The sequence below is a fragment of the Gobius niger genome (genome assembly GCF_951799975.1).
Source record: "Gobius niger genome assembly, chromosome: 6".
Taxonomy (NCBI): Eukaryota; Metazoa; Chordata; class Actinopteri; order Gobiiformes; family Gobiidae; genus Gobius; species Gobius niger.
In genome coordinates, this window is record NC_136857.1 from 8,616,966 (window position 1) to 8,640,998 (window position 24,033).

General features: G+C 42.3%; 1 protein-coding gene and 1 long non-coding RNA gene across 2 annotated transcripts in view; one reads left to right on the forward strand and one right to left on the reverse strand.

The window, feature by feature from the left end:
- The window catches only part of LOC306964487, a 409,045-nt gene extending 397,512 nt beyond the window's left edge, over positions 1 to 11,533 (reverse strand). The window contains exon 1 of the long non-coding RNA XR_013792970.1: positions 11,517 to 11,533. This is a non-coding gene — a long non-coding RNA (uncharacterized lncRNA). The remainder of the gene's footprint in view (positions 1 to 11,516) is intronic.
- LOC306964466 (cadherin-4-like) overlaps positions 1 to 24,033 on the forward strand; it is a 302,824-nt gene that overhangs the window by 201,641 nt on the left and 77,150 nt on the right. Inside the window, exon 5 of the mRNA XM_079558468.1 lies at positions 7,378 to 7,539. Within this exon, the coding sequence (XP_079414594.1) occupies positions 7,378 to 7,539 (162 nt within the window). The remainder of the gene's footprint in view (positions 1 to 7,377; positions 7,540 to 24,033) is intronic.

Sequence of the window (24,033 nt, forward strand, 5' to 3'; positions counted from 1 at the left end):
GCGTACTTAACTCCTATACAGTTGTCCTATAGTGGCCGTATTCTTACAGTAGGCATGTTTTTCCACTCCATTAAGTACAGTGAATTGCACCGTCGACAGTTTCTGTAAAACGCAACGCTTGCTTGATGAAACCGAACATGGCCCCCTCCCTCCCTCCCCCGCTCCCTCCCTCCCTCCTACACAAACACACCACACATGGCAGCTTGCTTGACACATTTCCTTTAAAGCTGCCTTAAAAGCTTTCCTCCTGGGCGTCCATCTAATGAAGTCAGCCTTGAAAGCATTGTTTGGGCTGAACAGATACACATAGATACAAGCCCGGCCGCGCTGGGACCTTGACCACATCAGAACAAACGCGCAGACAAAGAGAAAGTAGTTTTTTATAGTCCGCAGCGTACAGGACCCTTCGCTTTCAATGTGCGCCAGGAGCCACCGCCAGCCGCCAAACACCGCAGCCCGCTTCTGTGTTGTAGTTTATTTTTACAGGCAAATGTCAAACGCCGGCAGAAGCTGTAAGAGAGCATGCTGCATTGTAGTAGCCTTAAGTAGAGAATCAGGTGTGGCACAGGAGGATAGTTTGAATGTTTGGAGTTTTGTCTGACAGTATGTGTGGTTTGATAATGTATAATGCGCTCAATATACTAATCTGAAACAGAAGATGAGCTCTGGGTTGTTTGATTCAATAATACATGTCTATCCACTCAGGACATCAGTTGTAAATGTCGGCATATTTCATCTTAGCCCTTAACCACAACCCACTTCATTTCAGAAATAAGGTTTCCATGGAGAGGAAGAAACGAAGAATGAAATACAAGATAGTGTTTCAGGTGTGAGCGCAGATACTGTAGGGAATGTGCTGGGCGTCATGCCTGCCTCAGGATAGTGAGTTTGACTCCCAACTCTGAAAATTTGCTGAATGTCTTTTTTTTTTAACACTTCACCCTGTTTTACACTTTACTGTCCTGTCTAACAAAGTCTGCAAGCCAAAGTATCATACAGTCGGAAAATCAAAAACATGATCCAAAGCAAAGAAGACACAAAGAGTACAAGTTATGTACACGGTTATTTACAGAGGTGGACGTTAAAGCGCAGGAAATCACACTTAAAAAGCAAGGAAACAGAAATAAGATCTGCTTCTAGATTGATTTAAAAGCAAAGATGGCAAACAAAGTATCGGCTATCGTGAAATGGACAGTCAAACAGAAACCAGCCTGGAACTGTTGAGATACCGGTCATTGTTAGAAGCGTTAGAGGAAAAATATCCGCAGCTGATGATGGCAGTTGAACTACGTCGTTGTAGCCATTCTTCTATTAATTTCATTTGTTCTTGGTTGGAAAGCAGTCACGGTGTGTCGTACAGTGATGTATTTTATTTTTTTCTCCGCACTGAGACAGATGTCTGTGTGGGAGTGGAGGCGCAGCAAAAGAAAGCGGCGCGCGTACTGTCTAAAAACACAAACTGGCACAAGGAACAAGCTGGACAACCTCTCACCAATGCAGTTAAACAGCGGCGCAGTGCTAATGAATAAAAGCGTATATTTCTAGTGAAGCATTTAGCATCTTAGACCAAGATCTTTCTGCAAATTGACTGAAGCTGAATTGGCAAATTGTCTTGTTTACCGTTAAAGCGATCAATCAATCAATCAAATGTTATGTGTATGGTGCCTTACAACAGCCAGAAGGTGCCCAGGGCGCTTTCCTGTATAAAAACAAGAATCACAAAGCATCAAATCAATAGACATCAATAAATAAAAACACTTCGGGTCAGTATTTTGTCTGTTTGCAATTGTATATGTACATTTAAATGGTGAAGAGTTACACGTTTTGCATATTTGATACTTTGAGGCTGGCCGGACTACTGTAAACACTAGTTATCCTTCAACTGCCTGGGAAAAAAAAGCGTATGTTACTCGCTGCCCCCGAACAAGATGTGAAGCGTGTGTTTTGCTGAAAATGCCAGGTCAGTGTACATCCGCTGCTCTGCCCGCTGCTGCTCCGTGGTCTAACACAGGCCTGAACCGGAGGAATCACTATTATTGAGACGAGCTGTCAGGAAGCGCTGATGCCAGGGGGGGGAAGAGAGGGGAGAAAACAATAACAGTTGGACAGAAGAGGCAGGAGCTCAGGGGGATGTGATGGAGACAGAGCTGATGCTTCGCTGCTGCCATCATCGCGCTCCTGACTGGATTCCTGACAACCTTGCGCTGCTCGCTAACCCTGACATGTGTCGGTAAATTCACGCTGCAAATTGACAATTTCATGTAACCTTTGGCTGGTTGGATGCAGCTTGCGTCAGCTCCGGGGACTCTGGACATATGTGAGCTCAATAAAAGTGATATACAGCTATGATGGAGAGGTGCACCTTGACATGTAGCTGGGAACATTAGTAATTTTCTGTTGGCCGGGTCGGATTTATGCCCTAGTTTTGTGATTCGTCGTTTAGCGCACTCAAACTGAGCCCATTAGCTCGGAGCTAAGAACCTCTTGACCTCACATTCATTAGGTTCACATAATATTTGCTAATTTTGCTGCATTAGAGTAAACTAGCTATTACACTAATTAGATCACACACAATGTTCTCGAAACAGGCTATATCAGTAATGCAGGCCCCTAATAATTATAATCATTTTGTGGCTGTTTGCCCCAGTAAATATACCAATGAAATCAACACCAGTGAGACAAAGGAGAGGGTGATCGACTTCAGGAGGAAGACACTACTGCACACACCGCTGAACATCCAGGGGGAGGACATTGAGGAGGTGGACCACTCCCACAACACCGACGCCCTGTACAAGAAGGGCCAAAGTCGCCTCCACCTTCTGAGGCGACTGAGGTGTTCATGAGTCTGTGGTAGCCTCTGCTATCCACTACGCTGGCGTGTGACAAGACCCAGCTCCGTCCTGGGCTGCCCACTGGACTCTGTGAAGGAGGTGAGGGACAGGAGGGTGTTAGCCAAGCTCACCTCCATCGTGGACAACACCTCCCACACACTGCACGGGACTGTGGAGGAGCTGAGCAGCTCTTTCAGTGGCAGACTGAGGCACCCTCAGTGCAAGAAGGAGCAGGTCAAGTGTCCCCACTGCTGTCAGACTGTACAACACTACTGTGAAGTAACTCATGTGCAGTGACTCCCATGCAAAACTACATGCAATAATCTCTGCAGCAGCGTCACTTTATCAACCACACTAGGACTTTCAACTTTTTTTTTCCACATTTATAGTCTGTTCTAATTTTTTTATTGTTTATACTTTTTGCCTCTTATAGTTGTTTGCTCATTGTACTTAATATACCTCTTTTACTATTTAATTGTTTGCGCATTTACTGTATGTTTTGCACACCCTGAGTGTTTCTTGAGAGCTGATGTAGCATGAGAGTTTCTCCATTGTGAGATCAATAAAGGCTTATCTTGTCTTGTTTCTTGCCAAAAGGATACATTTCTGCCTGCACCATATATTTGTATTGATATTTTTCTTAAATTCTCAAATGTATTACGCATGTAGGGTGAGATACTAAATAATAAAACAGATTATTGTGTGGAGTAGAGTAGTGGAGAGTTGTTTTCAGGTGAAATGCTATAATTGATAAGAGAACAAACTTTAAAACATTGACTTTTGCCTCTTACAGACACACACACACACACTTATTTTAGCTGTGTTGTAGGTTGTACTGTGTGCCGCGTCATATACACTCCTCTTATGTGCTTAATGACTTCAACACTCATAATTTTTCAGCGCACATTAAAAATGGCCACCTTTCACAATCATTATCGGGGCGTCTTTCACAGGGACAGGTTTGTGATGGTCATTTCGCCGAGTGTAGGGCCAAACCGGAGGGAGAGGGGGAGGGGGAGGGCATGATGGAGGTATGAGTGTGGCTGAGCTGTCAGCGAGCTCCGGAGCGGGCTGTAAATCCACTCACAGACATGCGCTCTGTTAATGGGCTTTTTATTCCTCTGGATGACGCTGTCTGACAGTTATGGTCCTGTCACACAGCGCTCGACACTCAGAGAGACACACCTGCAGAGGAGCGGGGCGACGGTGTCGTATAAATACAGGCTTTTAATAAATGTTTGGATTCACGGTCGGCTGTGTTTTCTATGGGTCTGTCGAGGAACTTTGTTTACAAGATGTGCGCTGTATATTCAAGAGGAAATACTCAAAAATCCTACGTGCTGTCACTTTGGGAAGGAATAAAGGAGTAAAAAATAAGAACTCACTGTAGGAACACAAGAACATTATTACGTTTTAAGACCAAAGTGTTTTAGTTTAGAATAAAGGTTGAGCGGTTGACTCTCGGAAAATTCCACCTCACTTCTCGAAAAACACTCGAAATGACTAGGCACTGCATGGACTTGGCCAAACGATCTTTAAGTGGCTGCAACAGCTAAAAAGACTCACTGGGGGCACTGGGCCTGGGGATGTGCCTACAGGGAGCAGCAGTGGTGTAGTTGCCGCAGTGCAGGTGTAGGCATTTCAGGTTGCCATACTGCTGAAGTGATCGGCTCCTACAGCCAGAGCCTTGTATGTTGTTACAAAAAAAGCTTCTCAAGACTCAGACAAACTGAAACCAATCCTCGGAACATTAACACATGCATTAATCACTAGTAGACTGGACTACTGCGACTCATTGTACTCCACAACGTTCCCTCAACAGGTCACAGTCAGTCCAAAATGCGGCCCCAAGACCTCTCATCTTCCACCGTAAAACACCGATCACTTAACCCCTGACTAGAGCAGGTGCACACAGCTGGGTCCTTGGGGAAAACACTTTACCCACCTTGCCTGTATGAATGAGAGTGTGAGTGGGTGACTGGCTACTTGATGTAAAGCGCTTGAGTGCCAAATGTAGGTCGAAAAGTGCTATATACAGTAAATGTGAGCTCAATTCAGTATTTTTTTTTTTTTTTTTTTGGTATGTACTGTATTTATGTTATTTGTCTGGTATTATTATCAAGGCTTTTTTCCCCCCAGACTTTCAAGCAAAATATCTGCCTCTGCACAAGAAAATTGCACCTGAGTACCTCAAAAGAACACATTTTCTTCCATTAATGTTAATTCCCCTTATTATTCTGCTGCTATTTCTGCTGCAGGGCAGACTATTACTTCACCTTCTGCGGCTGTACCACAATAACTCACCCTTGTACTTTTAGATTTAGTTACTCAATAAAACTACCAATGGATTCATTCTCTTGGAAGTAGTGATTATATCCATTATCCAAACAGTACAGCAAAGAACAAGAGCACTTCTTTTTCTATTCTATTAAGTATCTGTTTCACCAGGTTGGTGGGGGATGAATGAAATAGCTAGCACATTTAGGCATTCGGTGTAGGGGAACACTGAGAGCATATAAAAATGCATTACCCGCTAAAAAGTACTTTGTTGTTCAATAAAGTTGCAAAGAGCTTTTTTTTAGCTGTACTTTATTTATAAGTTAAAGTTTCCCAGCCTTTTTTAAATTGCGACTGTCACCGCGTTCGCACTCTTAATATATCAGCTATGGCCCTTGTTAAAACTACAGTAAAATGTAAGAATAAGTAATTAGTGAGAAAGAGGGTTCTGTTTACTGAAGGTAAATGCTCCTGGCCTTTGGAGCTGTTGCTAAAGCTGACTAATTAGCTCGGATACACTGTGGGAAGGTTGAAAGAGGCGGCACAGCATGTTACAGACCAAGTGATCATGACAGCCATAGATGACACGCTGGCAAAAACAATATCACAGCTCGATTCATGAATGTCTTAATATTTCCAAGCTGCACATCTCTTTAATAGAGACAAGGAGGAAGACATGACGTATGATATATAGCCCACAGTAATCTTTCAATGATTACAGCTTGTGTGGGAAGAATGTGTTCTTTGCATTTGATTTGATTTCATGGTCAGGTTGCTCAGAGGAAAGCCATTCAGGCACGAGAAGCTTTAGCTCAGTTGGTTAAGCATTCGGTCCAAAAGTTTTGATCCCAGCTGCCAGTGCATGTTGCCATGTCCTTGGGCTAGACGCTTAAGTCACCTTACGTCCAGTGTCAACGTATGTGAGTATGAATGTGTATGTGAATGGTTCCTCGATGCTAAATGAGGCGGACAAGTGCAATATAAATGTGACCATTTAAAAGGAGAATATATAAGCTCTCTTCCATGCAGGGACCACTGATCATTTTACCCATGAAATAACATTTCTTTTCTAATAGAAGACTCAACAGAGAAACAAACATAAATGTCTTTTAAAATAAAAGCTATTTGCAAAGTTATACTGCAGATGTTATGTCTTTTACGAGTGAGATTCGCAGATGGGCTGCATTCTGTTTTCATTTATATTTCAAATGTTGCAGTTTGTCTGTCTATCACCACCTCATCTAATAAAAGGGGCTTTATAAACTTCTTTTGGACCCCTTAGCCTTGATGTTATTGCAGTAGAACTTAAAATAATGTCTGCATTGAGAAAATAGCCCTAGGACTTGTGGAAAATATAAATGGGCAAGACACTTCACCCAATGCCTATGTGTGAGTGATTGGTGGTGGTCGGAGGGACCGTTGGCGCAGATGTGAGCAGCCTCACTTCTGTCAATCTACCCCAGGAGAAACTGTGGCTACAAATGTAGCTAACCATCATCAGCATGGAGTGAATTAACCCGCCTCCCTTTCATGTGTGAAGCACTTTGGGTGTGACCAATGGGCGAGGAACACGCTTCTGTATGGTCCATATGGCGGGGAGCTGACATTGCTGTAATACCAACCCCTGGTGGCCAGGGGCGACTCCAATAGACACTTGGGAACATAATGGGACTTCAAACGTCCCAAGAACAGCTTCAAAGCCTGGCTCCAAAGAGTTCTTCTTTTTCTAAAAATCTCTATGACCCATGTGATGACACTGGGCAGGTGAAATATTTTTACCCTGCCCCGCGAGCACAGGGCTTCCCGCCTTTTTGCCCTTTTAAGGAACAGGCTGCGTAGGAGGAGACAGAGCGGCCATTAAGGTTCACACACGACTCGGGAACCTTTTTCAATGAATGGGGCTGAGTGGGCTTATCTTTATTATGTTATATCTATGGGTGTGACTTGTGTCATATCAAAAGAGCTTCCCCAAAATATAGTTATACAAAACACCAGCAGAGGGCGCAACTCATATCCTACTTCTCCCATGAAGAAGAGAGCAGTACAAATACCAGTAATAGTTGTAATGATGGAAACCATGGACTGAATCAGAATAAATTTGGTGAATTTGTTTCGACTTTGACATATATATCAGTGTTTAGGCTGGCATCTTTCAAATCCTATCTGAACTACTTCTATTGAGATAAGCTTTCCCCCTCCCTCATATCCTCCCTGTGCCTCTGCCCAGTCTGCCGTCTCAATCCCTTAATCCCTGTTTTCTGTCTTTTAGGCCACTCGGGAGTCCAGTGCAGGCCCTCCTCCTGTCATCCTGTTCCCAGCGTCTGGCCGGAACACCTCGGGGCCCCTGCGCAGACAGAAGAGGGACTGGGTGATCCCCCCCATCAATGTGGCTGAGAACTCCCGGGGACCCTTCCCACAGATGCTCGTCAGCGTAAGTGCCACCTCTGATTGGGTTTTCATTCAGGAATTCCAGCTGGGAATCCTTCAAAAAACACTCCGCTGACTGCTGATTAAAGCATTTCCATAGACGCTGATAAAAGGCTGTTTGAATGCGTAATAAAAGCTGGTTTGATGAGTATCGTACAATCCCCCGATGTAATTCCAACTACAGAAGTAAGGTATTTTAGGTATTTAAACAGCTGATTGGCCCGGAGACATTTCCCTTTCACATGCTCTCCATTGTTGCAAGAAAAGTGATTATTGCAGCTTATTCTACCCGGCTGTTCCAGTTTGAGAATAAAATATTGTCTTTGTAGTTTAGAAAGTATGAGAAAGCACCTCATTCTATATTCATTGCGTTGCATGATGCATCGTTAACTTGAGAGGTGGAATTACTATTAAGAAGTTGGATAACAAGAAGTAGTGGTTTGGGACGGTTTCCTCTCAAACCCGTTCTGTATATAATCAACGGTGGCATGTCGTGGCAGTGGCTCAGTAGTTAGAGCAATGTCCGCAGATCCAAAGGTCGATGTTGTGTGTTTATAACTGTGTGAGTGATTGATTGGAGGTGGATAGAGGTGCCGCACACTTCTGCCAGTCTGTCTCTGGGCAGGTGTGGCGATGGGAATAAGCATTTTGCAAATTTACAAGCAACAGTAAGTAATATGAAGCGCCAGGCGTTAAAGTGGGCCGGAACAGTCATAAACAAAGAAGAAGATGGGCGCTTGGAGGTTATTGTTAATTTGCTAAAGCTGCGCTGGACAGAAGTTCACTCTTCAGAGGGAGAGATAATCATAAAATCGGCTCAAAAACAGCTCAGTCCGCTACCTGTGCATGGGTTTAATGCACCTCAACAACGCCTCTAACAGCATTTAGCATGAAATCATCAACTCTACGGAAATAAACGAAGTCTACTCTTCCCAAGCTTTAGTCCACTTTTTATTTCCCAACAATCAGCCTCATATTTTTGGTTTTACAAATTGATTTATGCAGCATAATGAATAAAAGGTGATAAAACACGTGATGGCGCGCAGCCTTTTTCACACAGTCTTTCCTCTGATCTGATCCTCTGAATCTGCCTGGTTTAAAAGCAACATAAATGTCAGGAATCCTGTTTCGTCTAAAGTTTAGTCTTTAGAGTTGCCTGGAGCCTGTGACCCCTCCTCACTGCTCAGCACGAGATGCAGCTACAGACGGAGGGAGAACATGGGCGGAGCTGACACGGGCATAAGAGGGACTGGGGCCCCACAGCAGAGTGGCTGAGGGGGCCCCACTGACAAACGCATTCACTGGTACATAAAAAAAATATATATATATAAAAAGAGTAGATTAATAAATTGTAGCTATAAAAATATCTTTTTTTTTTTTTTTTTTTTTTTTTAGGAAAGTAATCATAATGTAGACAGTGGTCTGGTTTTCATCACAGTATAAGGCTGATTCAAACAGTATATTGATGCCTAAAATACACCAGATTGCACTAAATTTTTTCTGATTAATCAAAAAATTCCTAATGGTTGCTCTTGCTGTCTGGGTGCATCTCAAACAAGAGCACATGTTTTAAAACTTATTTTAAAAATAAATCAATTAAACGTAATATAAAACCTCTTCTGCTATGTGCAATCTATACACAGCCTTTTATATATCGGCCTAATGTAGCATTTTGAGTCTTCTAGATTAGAGTCCCACCACCCCCCAAAATCCACTGTGAAGCGTGTTTACTCTTTACCCACCACTGCCTAAAGTGCAGGAAAAAAACATTTCAGCTAAAGCCCCAGTGAGGAACACGGTGGAGAAAAGTAAAAAAAAAAACATCGCTGCAATATTTCCATGTAAACCATTCCTCTAACCTCATTAAGTATTAACAACTGAAATGAAACAACAATCACCACAAACTCTGATATTATAAAGCGTCTGGTTTTTGGAGAGGCGCGCAATAAAAACAGCACATTATGAGGTCTGGAGGTCAGCGTTATACACAGCTTTCTGCTAAATCATAAAAACACATGAATAAAAAATAAAGCTTTGTGTAAACGACTTGCACTGAAGCTGCCAACCAAACTGCTTAAAATTCTGCGCTTCTGTCACGGCGGCGCGCAGTTTGCCTCTCTCATAGCCCGAGCGGGAGACTTTTCCCCGCGCATTGTAATTCATCAAAAAAACATCACCCCAGACTCAAAGTCGACGGCCTCTCCCCCCACTCCCCCCCACTTTGAATCCCCTTTTATCGGAAATATCTCGCCATCACCTCGCTCTATTTACAAAACTCTCACAGATTGTCTCTTTTGGCACGCAAATTGTGCACACAAAAAAAAAAAGAAATGCGTTTTTAAAATATTTGTTTCATCTTTTTGCTTTCCGAGCGGATTTGTTCCATTCCCCAAAGAAAACCCCCACAGAGTTGCTTCAAGGAAAAGTTTTTTGTTTTTTTTTTCTTTTTGAAAGACCACAACATTTAAGAGTTTCTTTGTTTTTGAAGTTTGTTGGAGAAAGTCCCATCAGCTTGTCACACTTTGCCGCCTCAGCTGCTTCCACTGCGTCCACTCGAAACCCAAGGCACAGTAGATAGCAAGTAGGGAGTGTCGTTTGGAGATGCATCGTGGAGCCAAACTCAATGCCGTGTGTCGTAAACAGGACTTCAAAGTGGTGGAAATTGTACTTTTACTTCTTTTCTACAACTATTCTATCTCATAGGTTTAAAGCGATGCACCTGGGCTGAGTTTTTTTTTTTTTTTTTGGTTTCACTCTGTTTCGGGAGAACATCCTCATGGCAGTTTTTTGTTACTGTTTGTATTATGTTGTACATACCAGATATAGCCGGTCTGTCCTTGGAGCTCGACTGCTGGAAATTGAGTCTCCTCCACGTCTGCAGAGCGATCTCTCATATGTGACCTCTTTTACCCCTCTCGCAAACAGCTCTTTATCCAGCAGGCCTTGTCCTCAAAGAGTGACCTGTCTCATTCATGTACAATTACACGGCTGGAGGATGTTTTGCAACGGGGAGCGTAAGGTGTTGAAGCGCTCCAGTGATACATCATATTTGGAGAAAACAAGTTGAAGCTGGTGTTGGTGGTTGCTGGTGTTCTGGTGTTGTTGGCCACACAGGCTTGTAATTTGAGCCTTATGCTTGTTACTCCTACTACTACTACTATTGCTGCTGATATTACTACTACTACTACTACTACTACTACTATTACTATCCCTGGGCAAGATACGTAGCCTCACTTGCCTATATTAATTTGTTACTGTGACTTAAGTGCAGCAAAAAACACGATACCACTTGACGTGCGGCCGGCGCTCCTACGGGACGCTGCTCTCCGCTAAGGCAAACAAACTGGAGAATTCTTTAGTGGAAATACAATATTCCACATAGAGCTGACGTTATTACAGACAACACTCCCTAAATCTGAGTCTGTGCTGGATTTAACCCGAGCTAAATGTTGTTAGTGCTGCAGCGTGGAGTCTGCAGTGTTTCCAAGATGCAGGCTAACGTTGCTAACTAGCCGCTAACAGCGCTGGCGATTCTTAAGCCGCTTTGTGCCCAGGGGCTTAATTCAACTGGCAAACTAACCCAGCGACTAAAAAGTACTCCGAAAATCCAAATTAAAGAGATACAGCAGAAAATCTACACGGAGCTGTAGTAAAGGCGAAAAGAGACCATTTAGCTGCAGTAATAAGTTAGATAAAAATAGATAAGATAGCTGTTCTACTTATGATGGACAGTGCAATAAAAAATAAAAATTGAATGAAAGAAAAATGGCATGTGTTCAATTCGGATGTAACTTAAAAGTGTAGCCTACTGTGTATGTGCTGTGGAAAAAGTCTATAAAGTCCATCCATCCATCCATTTTCTTCCGCTTTCTCCGGGGCCGGGTCGCGGGGGCAGCAGTCTCAGCAGTCTCAGCAGAGATGCCCAAACTTCCCGATCCCTGCACACCTCCTCCAGCTGTTCTGGGGGGACCCCGAGGCGACACCAGGCCAGCTCGGAGACATAGTCCCACCAGCGTGCCCTGGGCCTTCCACGAGGTCTTGTCCCTCTAGGACATGCCTGGAACACCTCCCGCGGGAGGCGACCAGGAGGCATCCGAAACAGATGCCCGAGCCACCTCAGCTGGCTCCTTTCGACATGAAGGAGCAGCGACTCTACTCCGAGCTCCTCCCGGGTAACTGAGCTCCTCACCCGATCTCAAAGGGTGCGCCCAGCCACCCGGCGAAGGAAAATCATTTCGGCCGCTTGTTTTTGCAATCTTGTCCGTTACTACACTATAAAGTGTCACTTCAAAAAGTATGTTGAAGAAAATGCCTTGTACTCGTATCGGTATTCGGTATTGGCAAGTACTTAAATCAAAGTGCTCATACTCGTATCGGTTTTAGAAGAATTGTTATCGGTGCATCCCTAGTGCTTTATATATTTTATTCTAATTTGTCCTGTGCATTTGACCCATCCTTCAAGACTGCGGGGACCACACCCATCCCAAAGGTCATAGGATATAAGTCAAAACTAAGTAACTGGAGGTTTCAGTGTATTGTACATGAAGTTGATTTCTACAATATTTTTCTGCTACTATTGAAACCCTCACAGATGTATTGTGCAGTCGAAGCTCCTCCAGTGTGCATAATGGCTGTGGTTCAGTGGGGCTCTGTTGCAGAAGCGATGCGTGGTGGTGCCCCTGTTGGCCTCCGTGCCACTTGCCTTTCTCTTTAATGATGACTGTAGGGTACACCGAGCCGTCCTGGGAGGAGCTGCAGTTTTAACAAGGAGACAGCTCAGGGAGGGACGTAGAGGCGTGGGGGGTTGATCCGTTACACTTTCTGTTTATGTGTTTAGTTCACTTTCATAACCTCCTTTGTCCTCCGCTGAGAGCCCACGCCGCTGTGTTTCATCTTGTCCATACATAAATGTTAACAAGCCGGCCCCAGTGTAACATCAGGCAGAGCAGAGCAGGGTTATTATTTAACAAGGAGTTTTTCAGAGCTCACTTGAAGAACAGCAACGGGAGAGGGACATCATTGTCTATCAGGCAATGTGTTCAGTTTTAGTTTAGTTGTGTATTTATTATTGCGGGGCGCAGTGATGTGGCCTTTGTGCAGTTTGTAGATCTAAACCCTGTGGTACTGAGCCAGTTTATGACTAAAGAGTTGTAAATAAACTTAAAGAGTAGAATTGCAGAGGCCACCCGAAGCAGCCCCCACAGTGTTTACGAGAACAACTTTATAACATATTGAACTTAGAACTATTAGATATTTGACGCCAATATCTTTACACATGCACAATTGGTTTCCGTATTGCATCCTGATGAATGATTAATAATTTGTCGTATGTATTTCAATGGCTTGTTAATTGTAAAGTAAATGAATAAATGTAGGTACTGACAGATGAACTTCCAGAAAGGTACAATCAATAATGCAAGAGACACTGCTGAAATGTCTGTCTGAATGTTTTTTAAAGAGTAAACAGTGGTAGTCTACCACACGCACCTCATTATGAATACATTTTCTCGACCTCACTGTCGTAGTGAACAACAATCCCAGACACTCGCTGTCTGTGCATTTAGTACAAATGATCACATCTCAAGTTGGTGCACAAACTGTTTGCTGCCTGTCCCATGGTTTTGACTTCTTCTGCCACATCCACACCATTACTCTCAGTTACAGTGCCTGCCCAGTGTTTGTACGATGCCTCCTCTAATGGCCTGTGAAGTGGGTCCAAGTCCTAATGGGCTATTCTGTCATGCATTCTGTCACCTCGTGCCGCAATCCTTCTACTTCCCTCTCTCTCTCTCTTTCCTGGCCTTAGCGTCTGTGCCAACGTGTATTCTGCCACACTGTCCTGCAACCCCTACCCTCTCCACCCTCACTATCTCTCTCTCGCTCTTGCCCTGACTGTCTGTGCTATCAGCAGGACAGCAGGGGTGACAGTAGGCCTCACTTGTCACCGGTCGGGGTGTCACTTTGATCGGGACGTCAAGGGGCCGGACAGGTGTCAGGACATGTCACAGAGGAGCTCTTCAGCCATGAAGCAGCTCAGGGGAATTGTGAAATGCTTTAGGTAAAGAGAACAGCAGGGCAGTCCCACAGCTGTGACATGTACTCGACTGGTGCTTATTAATAGCAAGTCCCAAAATAATTGCTTCAACATCACTCTGAATCGAGTTGTAGTGGTTTCTCTACAGGTCTACAGACTCCGATACAAGGACAGGCATAACCATGAGTATATGGCCTGTGGAGCCTCAAAAGGCAACACGTGTCTGATGGAGGAAGGTAAAATGTGTGTTATGCAGATTTAGGTGTGGATTAATATAGAAGGATGATTGAACTTTTCTTTAATATAGAGGATCAAGTTCAACATTTGTGTTTCCTTTTGGGAATGTCATATCAAATTTATTTTTCAGTATTCCTGCTTTAAAGGAATAGGTCACCATTTTTAAATACTGAGATATGTTCTTACCTTTGCTTAGACAAGTTAATATGTAGCTGTCCGGTCTTTAAGTGTGCTCTCAGTTACGTAAACAGAGCACAGACGGCGTTAGCATTTAGGCTCTCCTCTTCTCACCTATGGACCCAAATGGAGGTGAAGTTAGAAGCGACCAAGTCACACAAGATTAAACAAGTCGATTTTCTAAATGGTTAAAAAGGGGAACTATATTGCAAGGCAAATAGCATCAGAAAAAATACTTCGATTAAAGGTGCTCAATGTTGCACCCACACAAATAAACTCCACCGCAGGCTATACCAACCACAAGATCCTCTGATTTAGACATCGCAATGTTGGACTTGTCAAGCTTGTCTGGCCTATTTTGTCTGCTTCAAGTGCATCGACTTTAGGGACAAAATGTTTGCTTTCTGTAGTTCAGGGCGATTTGGCCTGAAATCTATATCACAATATAATTGACGATATCATTGACAATGGACAAATTACTTTAAAATCCCAGCCTTACACCTATTGGGAAGATTGATTCAGTGATATTTTATTCTTTTTTTAACAGCATACTAATTTCCTCGCAAATATGATCTACTCAAGCTGTTTACATCCTTCATTTCATTTTACTTTTTAAACACCTGTCCCTGTGTCTACAGTCAGTGTTTATGCTGCTCTGATGTGACATAAGTTATATTGTGTCCACAACGAAAAATGACAACAAAATCAAAAAATGATATCACGATAACAATAATGCGATATGATGTGGCCCACCCCTATAGCTTTCTGATTCAACTTATATACAAATTGCTGCCACACAGAATTGCAGTCATACTCTTTACCTACTGACACTAAAGTGGCTTTTTAGTCCGGTCAGTGCTATCCCAGGCCTAGCCCCGCTCCTGCGCTCATTTCATTCATTCATTGACTAACTGGAAAACAGTGTACGGACCTATTCTCTCTGCAACATGTTCTGCTTACTGAAAAAAAACAAAAAATAGGACCAGAAAAGCAATAGATTTCTGAATTTTTTGGGCCAATAATGGGCAGAGGAAATCAAGATGTTGCGGGATTTTTTTTTCACATCCTCAATATCTCGCCTCCTCTGCAACACACTGTGTATGTCTACTAAAAATGGTTTGCCTCCAAGACGGTTTCCCCAGTGGCGGGCATCAATGCGCTTTTGTTATCTCGGACACAAATCAGTGGTGCAAGGCAAGAATAAAGTCAAGCATCAAAAATGTACAAGCAAAAACTAAAGGATATCTCTCATAGAAGCATGTTGTCTTTGTTTTTTTGAGGACAAACAGTTGTTCTTTGTCATCATCGTTTTTTCTCGGGCCAAACAGTCATCAATACAATGTAGGGAACATCAATTTTTTACAGCAGCTTTCTGAAACCTTCCATTGATCCACCTACTTCTCCTACAGCACACTAGCATTGATTTTTTTTTTTTTTTTGCTTGGATAAATAAAGACTCAACATAAGCAGCCTCTCTATTTAGCCCCCCTGCGTTTCAAACAAGCATCTGCGGCATCTAAAAGAAATGAACGAACCAAAGACGAAGCGCCAATTTACCCGGAGAAGCAGGATGGCGTTTGAATACATGTGCGTCCTGTGAAATGCTTATATTGATTCCGGTGTTCAGAAGACTTGTTTTCTGAGGGAATAACAGGCTGGAAAAGGTAGTGAAAGAGATAGCTGCGAGTCAGGTCATGATACCACACAGAGGGCAGGTTCAAACACAGAACAAGATCAGCCACTAGTTCTCTAAAAAGTTTTGAATTCCAGCTTGAACTCTGATCTAAAGCCTGCAGCGCGGCATTCTGACACAGTCACACAATAGCTGCACTATGATTTGCACAATTGAAAAACACACGGCCTATATTACACAAAATCAACTTTTAACGGCTTCATAAGCTTTTAAAGCAGGACTAAGTAACTCATGCCCCTTGAGGCCATGAGCGCCACTGCAGGTGTCGTAGCATGTTGTGTTTTTTTACTCATTAATTGTCCGTGAGAGTAAATACTACGCTGATAGAAAAGACAAAGGGAGAGAAGGATATAGTACATCCAATTACGCAATGGAGATCATTTTCTTCACTCAAACTTGGCTGTAAATACTGTTTAAGTGGTGCTAGCCTGCGGTTAGCTTTGTCCATTAGCCTGTTAGCCACTTCTTCGTGAATCCATTAGTGTTAACCATCCTCATCAAAAACATTACCGGAATCAACAATAGGAGACTTAGTGAGTATATGATAACGGTGCAGCTTTTACCCTGGACCGAAAATATTGAGAACATGTTTAAAATATGCTCCCGACATCAACGTGCATCTTTTTAAGCTTCCCGTAAACATTCTCAGCTCTGCGGCATATAATAGTGTTTACGGATGAATTTGGTTTTCTAAAATCTGAAGAACTGAAATATGACTTTGAAAGCAAGTGCGCATTTTATAGTCAGAGCTATTACAGGAGACGCAGAACAGACTGCAATTTCAGCTAAACGCTTTTTATTGGATGATATTTTACGTGCATGAAGATGTTTGTGTCTGCCAGCTGTCCTTGAGAAAAAAAAACGTGGATGTTTGGAAAAACTGCTCCATCCTGCAATAACACCCCATCCTATCGATGAGCAGCCATAGCGCCAGACAACAGCGTTCAGGCAATAAAGAAAACAGGCTTGTTCTCATATTGGCTTTTTGACCTAATAAAGCAATGTCTTTTTCACTTCACTTTGGGTAAGTTTGGCTCTTAAACATGCAGACTAAAACAGGATGCATATCCAGCTGACTTTTTGTTTTTTTGTCTTTCAGTCATACCTTTTGTTTTTTTTTATACCTTTTGCCATACTGCAATGGTTCTGAAACTGTTCACACCTATTACCAACACGTGAAAGTACCATCAGGTCTAAATCAGGATCATATCAGGATAAAACCGGTTCCTAATTGAACGAAATGAACTCTAAATTGGGTGTAAAGTAGTGCTGTCAATCGATTATTTTTTTTTAATGAATCACACTTCATTAAAAAAAGAGAATATTAGTAATTTGTCTGATTTCAAGCCGAATGTCATTCTAGAAGCAATCAGCCTCATAAACTGATTGGTTTTGGCAATGAAAGTAAAGTGTCACGACAGCAAGCGCTCAGGCGAGGTTTGAACTTATTATTATCCTGGAGGTGAATGTGTGCTTAACCCTGAGCCACTGTCACTCCTTGTTTGTGCTTGCAAGTACCTCAACCTAGATAAAAGGGAAATGTATTATTTATTATGTATGCCGCTCCATGACAAACTCTCCATGCGCCTTTGTCATGAGCATTTTTCATTTATCACAGTGGCTCCCAAGCTTTTTGTCTTGCGTACCCCTTGAGCCTTTCACTTTTGCCTCAAATACCTCCTACCTATTTTGAAAGTGGTCCATTAATTGATCACATGAACAGTTTTTCTCCCTCTGCCATCAGATTCATGAACACCAAAGAACTTTGCCATCAGACTCTTATTGTGTATGTTTTGTATATTCAGAGGTCATTTTGCTCTATCTTGCTTATTTATTTAGTACTAGTTTATGTTGCATGTCCTTGTTTGTCTTGTTTGTTTGTTGTTTTGCCTTCACAGACGATGGCAATAAAACCTATTCTGATGAATTCAGATTTAATGAGTTGTATGTTGTGGAACAAAAAAAGTGAAATTCCTCTCAGATTCAAACCTTTGATTGTAAAACATTCACAACAGTACTATTCAGGTTTACTTTCTTTTATCAATCTGAACTGGTACTCTCTACATGCTCGCATAACACGAATAGGCCCCTGTACCCCTGTTTGGGAAACAGAGTCATCCGACTCTGTGTTTACCAAAACACCAATTAAGACTCTTCCTGGTTGCCCCCATTGATTTCCATTCACGAACCAAACAATGGAATAGAAAGCCTCCACCTGTATGTGATTTGTATGCATTGTCAGCTCCTCTGTTTTTTTGTTTTGTTTTTTCCTCTGTTTTGCACTTGCCACGGCACCTGCGCTCCACTTTTTCTTCCCCATCTCTCTGCGGAGCGCGTCGGAGAAAAGCGTTTTGTGCGTTGGACCCCTCGAGGTGCGCGGCGCTCTCTCCTCCGCGTACGTTTATGAGTGATTAATGACTTCTCCGCTCAGTAACCGCGGCAACAACAATGACACCCGTAAGACAGGGGGGGTAGTTGCGAGAGGAGAAGAATAGAGAGAATACAGCTGGAGTGACAGTGCTTAAGTGAATGCGAATGGGGAAAACTGCAGAGGAAGGTGGATAAGGGGCTGAAGGAAACAGCCGCGTTTTGTCGGGAAAAAGAAGGATGTTTATGTTTGGGTCTAGCTCTTCTTTGTTACAGAGAAGAGTGGATTTATGTAAACCATAGTGTAACTACAATGTACAGTAAACAAATGTAGTCAAGGACCCAAGAGATGCTTTTGAACAGTCATGAACATCGCAATTGCTAAATGCAAGGTATAGTAACAATAACATCGGGAATCTGAATTAAAACCTGCAGGAAAACATGTATTCAGAAAGGTGCACACACAAATTATACAAATGGTCAACATTTAAATAGCGCTTGTCTACCAACATCGGGCACTCAAAGCATTTGACATCAAGGAAACACTCCAGTGTAAACACACACACGTACACATACACTGGAGGCAAGGTGGGTGAAGTAGCTTGTCCAAGGACACAACAACAATCTGCTCATAAATAATGTTCTTTTCACTAAAATTGTTGTTCATTAGACCCTAAACAGACAGGATTCAACTCTGAATATGAAACATCTCCCTCATGCACATGTTTGAGCACTGCATGTTTTTGTCATGTGCTCAGGAAATTTCAAGTCCCTATTGTTCCGCTTGAAGGACGCAGGATTAATCATAATGGAATTGCAATTATTATTTGAATAGTCAGTTAGTATAGTGGGAAAAAAAGCAGCACATATTGGGCCCATGTTGTCCTCTCCAAGTATCAAAATATCTGAATGTGTTCTCCCCTACAAACACTCAAACACAAATGTCTCCTTTAAAAATCTCCTTGAATTTCCTGTACAGTCTAATCCAGCACTGGCCTTGTCTGAATCCTTATTTTTAGTCTTGGTATCGCGGTTAGTTTACCCCTGACAACTACACAACCGATTTCTGCTCCCCTTCAGGCATCAGTAGCTCCAGCACCAGACCACTTCACAGACACAGGATAGACTCAAAACTCACATGAAACAAAGACACAAATGCCGCGTTTTTTGTTTTTTTTCTTAACATCCTCATTGTTCGGGCTGCTTTGTTTGCCCACATTTTTGGCTTTATCCCTGAACAATGCGGAATGAAAAGAAAACACATTTTTATTTTTGAACATTGTCCTTCAGAGAAAAAACCGCGGGATCGTTACAAATGTGTGTGCTAAAGGATCGCAGTTGGTATCCCCATCCCAGTCGAAAAGGAAACCATGTCGCCGCCCATATGTTCCGCATTTTTCAGCGAAATGTATTCAAGCTGTGAAAACACTGAAGTGTGTGGGGCTACGCTAAGCTAAGCCAGCGTACCGAAAGTGCTCTGGCGTGCTCTGTGTTTAGTCTTGTTCTGCGGTCTGGTGCAAACATGAATTCACTTCATCAAGCCCGGGACAATGGGCGTCTTTGAGGGGTGTGTTGGAACCGGCTGCTCTGCATCAGAAGAGAGTCGTGTCCGTGCGGGAAGCGGTACAGTTGTCGTGTCAGCGTTCTGTTTGCTCCCCGCCTCGCACAATAACAACATCTTGGCCGGGTTTAAACTCCCAGGAGGTGCTTTTGAATGGATTATTTTCTTTCTTCCCAAGGTTCTTCTCAACCTCCAGCTGAGTTTTCCTCCAGCACGGACAACCCCAAACAGTTTGTTTAAGTCCTCCTATTTCCTATAAGTCAGGCGAAAATTGACAAAGAACGAACCGAACAAACAGGGGTCAAAACTGTATGTGGGCCAGGCTATATTTTTAATAATATAGCCTGGCCCAGATACAGTTTACATGAGAAACCTGAATTGAGTCAGAAGGCCACAACAACAACAACAACAACAACAACAATAAATATTAATAATGCATTAGTCTTACAGTATATAGTGCTTTTCCAGACGCTCAAAGTCGCTTTACAATTTAATGCATTTTTCTTTCACACCATAGTCGTGACTTGATATAACTCCAACCTATTCTGCTCAACTTTATCCTATTGTACATTACACTAAATTATGTATTTTGAATAGCTAGTATTGGTGTTCGGTAGAACTATAATAATCTGTAAATATTTAGACATATCAGGTCTAAACAAGGCCTAAACCAGGGTTAGGTAAGTTTGTGTCACGGAGGGCTGATTTTCATCATAGCCAAAATACCAAGGGCCGAACCTCACGATTGTAGCCTAAAGCTAAGACCCATTTTGTGCAAATGCCAATGTTTTACATCAGTGGTTCTAAAGTGGTCCGGCTCTGAGACCCGCCATTACCTTAATGACCAGCTGCGACCCAAATAAAACTTGTCATATATCGTATAAAATATTGTATTTGCCACTCATGTGTTTATTGAACGTAGATTTGCTTTTAAGACTGTAATTATGATCAAAACAACCCAATAATATTAAATTTAACAGACTCCAGTGTGTTTCTGTGTAGTTTCAGATGGAAAATATTGAAAGAAAAGTTCCCTATACGCTTGCGACCCACTTTTGAGTCCCAACCCACCAGTTGAGAATCACTGTTTTACATTATATATGACGAAGTGGGATGTTCTGACAGGACATTAAAAAATACACTATAAAAAGATGCTTTCTCACATTTTTAGAGTGCTTTAACAGGTATTTGATCCCTTATTTGCATAATTATATTTCTCAAAATCATATTGGGGGCCAGAGGTTCTGTGCTGGAGGGCCAGATTTGGCCTCTGGGCCTGACGTTGCCTACCCCTGGCCTAAACCACACGCTAAGCATTACAGAGGAGTAATAAGGTCTTCACACACACGAGCCTCTCGCTCTTACAGCTGTTCGGACAGAGGCTGAGCAGGAACCTGTCTGTGGGAGCCACTGTGCTCCAAATCCAGACTTTATACAACAAAACTTGGTGGTAAATGACAGTGACACTCCGTGGAGAAGTGCACTCGGGTCATGTGTGTTATATCATTTCATCTGCTTCGCAAACACATCAACTACAGCCGTCCTTTACCTGAAAGTCGCCGATTTAGCCCATCTAAGTTATGACGGCAGAGTCCACTGAGTCCTGCACAGCGATATCGAATACTTTGAAAACACGAGGCACATGGGCTTTATGCTTCTGTTTTGTAAGATCCATCATTCCGTCGAAAGAAACGCTTCCTGTTTTCTTGGTTTAGTCTCGTACTCCGTTTGACAGAGGCAAAGCCATGTTTTCATTTGAGCCCCCTCTAGCAGGTGATGGTCGCGGTGCCAACTCAGTGCTACTCACTGCGCGGAAGTGATGTGTCTTGAAAGCGGCGCACAAAATGCCCAAAAAAAAAAAAACACATAATTTTATCGAAATTAAGCAGCAGGATGGATTAAATAGCTTGGCAGGACGGACGCGGTCCCAGGGCCAGGGTTTGCCCGAGTCTGATGTAGGCAATACATTTCAGCTGTGTGTCTACTATCAAATAACATAATATAGAAATATGAAGACACACAATGAACATATACAATAAAATAAAAATAATGATTCATTGTGCAGCCCCAACAGCAACTAAATGTCAGACCCATCAACATTTGAATTCCTGTCAGTCCAGGGCACGACTACCTGTCCGTCCATTTGAGTTGATCTCCCCTTCAATGTGGTTCTCCTCAAGGTTTCTCTTTTCCCCTTGTGTTTTAGTTTTTCTTGTCGATTATAGGACGCCCTGTCTACATCTTTTGCTTCACTATTGACTCCGGACATTTCATTGCTTGATTTTGTTGTTGATTTTCAGACTGTGTTTCAGTTTTGTAAAGCCCTGTGAGATGACTACTGTAACCAAGTGTTAAGTAACCGCAGATGCCAACCTGACCAATTGTTCAATCTTGTACAGGTAGATACTGTACTGTGTTATTACTACATACTTTGTACTTTATGTAATATTTTCATACAGAAGTAAGTGATGTCTCAAAGCATTATTCTCTAACATTATGGTAGAAAGGCCTGTGGGTCTATAGCAAAACTTGATATTGCTGTAGGCTTAGCCAAAATAAAATGTTGTCTATATAAAACTGCTATTATTGGAAATTAAAAAAGAGTTAATTTAGCAAAATACTTTTCTGTTCTGTGCCATTTTAAAGGTCCGCAGTGCAATTCAAATAAAATGCCAAAGTAAAACAATCACTTAACATGCTTCCGAATAATTACTTGCACAAAGGTGGTTCAGCCCCAAGTTGTGCGATGCGGCAGTGCAAAGCAAAATAATGTGAGCCTGGTGTTAGCAGTCATTTTCCTTTCAAATGGGCTTGTCTAATGGCTTTCAGGCACAAAACTAATTGCTACAATTTAGCCACTTGTGGTCTTCATTCAACAGACAGTTCAAAAGCCAATGCGAATTTCAAATCTTCAATGTGAGCTATAAAACATGTTTCTTGACAGAAAAATGGAATTCTGAATTGTGATCTCTTGGGATTTTTTTTTCGGAGGCTCAAAGCATTAAATTCTTTTGCCTAGTAAATTCCTGATAGCTTATAAGTAGTCGCATGATTGTGGAGTTAAGAGTTTGTGACAACCTTTACTAATGAACACATTGAGATTATCCTTAAGGTAAAAAAAAGAAAGAAAAGGAATATGATTATCTTCATTTTCTAATATATAAAATGTCAGTTATACGTTGCAGTCAGACATCACGGAAAACAAAAAAGGCAAAAAGAGACAGCTCAGTTTTATAGATTTTTCAAAACTTTGAACCCCTTCAAGTAACTTCTTTGTCCTCAAGTGACTGAATATACCTCACGGAGTTTATTTCCCTGCCGGTAATAAAATTAGTCCGGATCAATATAATTATATTTATCAGGAGCAGGAAATGGGAGTCCCCTGTAATTTCCTTTCATCGACAAATTGTTACCGTGTTTGCTATTTGTCAGCGTTAAGTCTGTGTGTTGTGTTCTTGAGCCCGGGAAGTGAGACTGCAATGTGATTTCCAGCGTTAATATCTCATTATTTTGAAATTAGTGGCGTGAAGTTGGGGGTAAACATGTTCATCAAGGCAAATCGGCTCCGGCTTTTAAACCGTGAAGACCTAAGCGCAGAGCTGCTATGGGTTTATTGAAAGGCAAAGAATAACAAAAGACCTCTTGCATCAGCCACCCACACAGAAACTGTACATAATCTGTGCGGACGTCATCCACTCTCATGCTTTAATATCACTGAAAGTAGTGCAATAGCTGCTGTAAGATTCTGGGTGATGTTGTTGCATTTGTTTAAGAAAGGGGTTCATTTATGCTTAGTAATACTTTTAAATTGTGTGTTTATCTAGTTTAGACATAAGATGACATAAGAGATAAGAATATCCTTTATTGATCTCACAATGAAGGAATTCGTTTGTTGCAATTGGCTCGCAATAAGGTCACTCAGGATGTGCAAAATAGACAGGAAATGTGCAAATAGATAGTAGTAGTAGTGAGTAAAAGCGAAAATCTTAAGGGGCAGAAATATAAACAATAATAAAATAAAAATAAAATAAAAATTAGAACAGACTATGAAAAGTAGAATATCATGGTCAGCATTGGCAGTGCAAAGTTCACAGTCCTAGTGCAGGTTGTCAATAAGTGGTGCTGATACAGAGAATATTGCCCATAGTTTTGCAAAGGGGTTATTGCAAATGTTACTTTACAGTCTTGTTGTACAGTCTGACAGCAGTGGGGATGAAGGACCTGCTCCTTATTGCACTGAGGGTGCCTCAGTCTACCACTGAAGGAGCTGCTCAACTCAGTCCTGTGCAGAGGGTGGGAGGTGTTGTCTATGATTAAGGTGAGCTTTGCTAACACCCTCATGTCCCTCACCTCCTCCACAGAGTCCAGGGGGCAGCCCAGGACGGAACTGGCCCCCCTGATGAACTTGTTCAGCCTGTTCTTGTCCTGC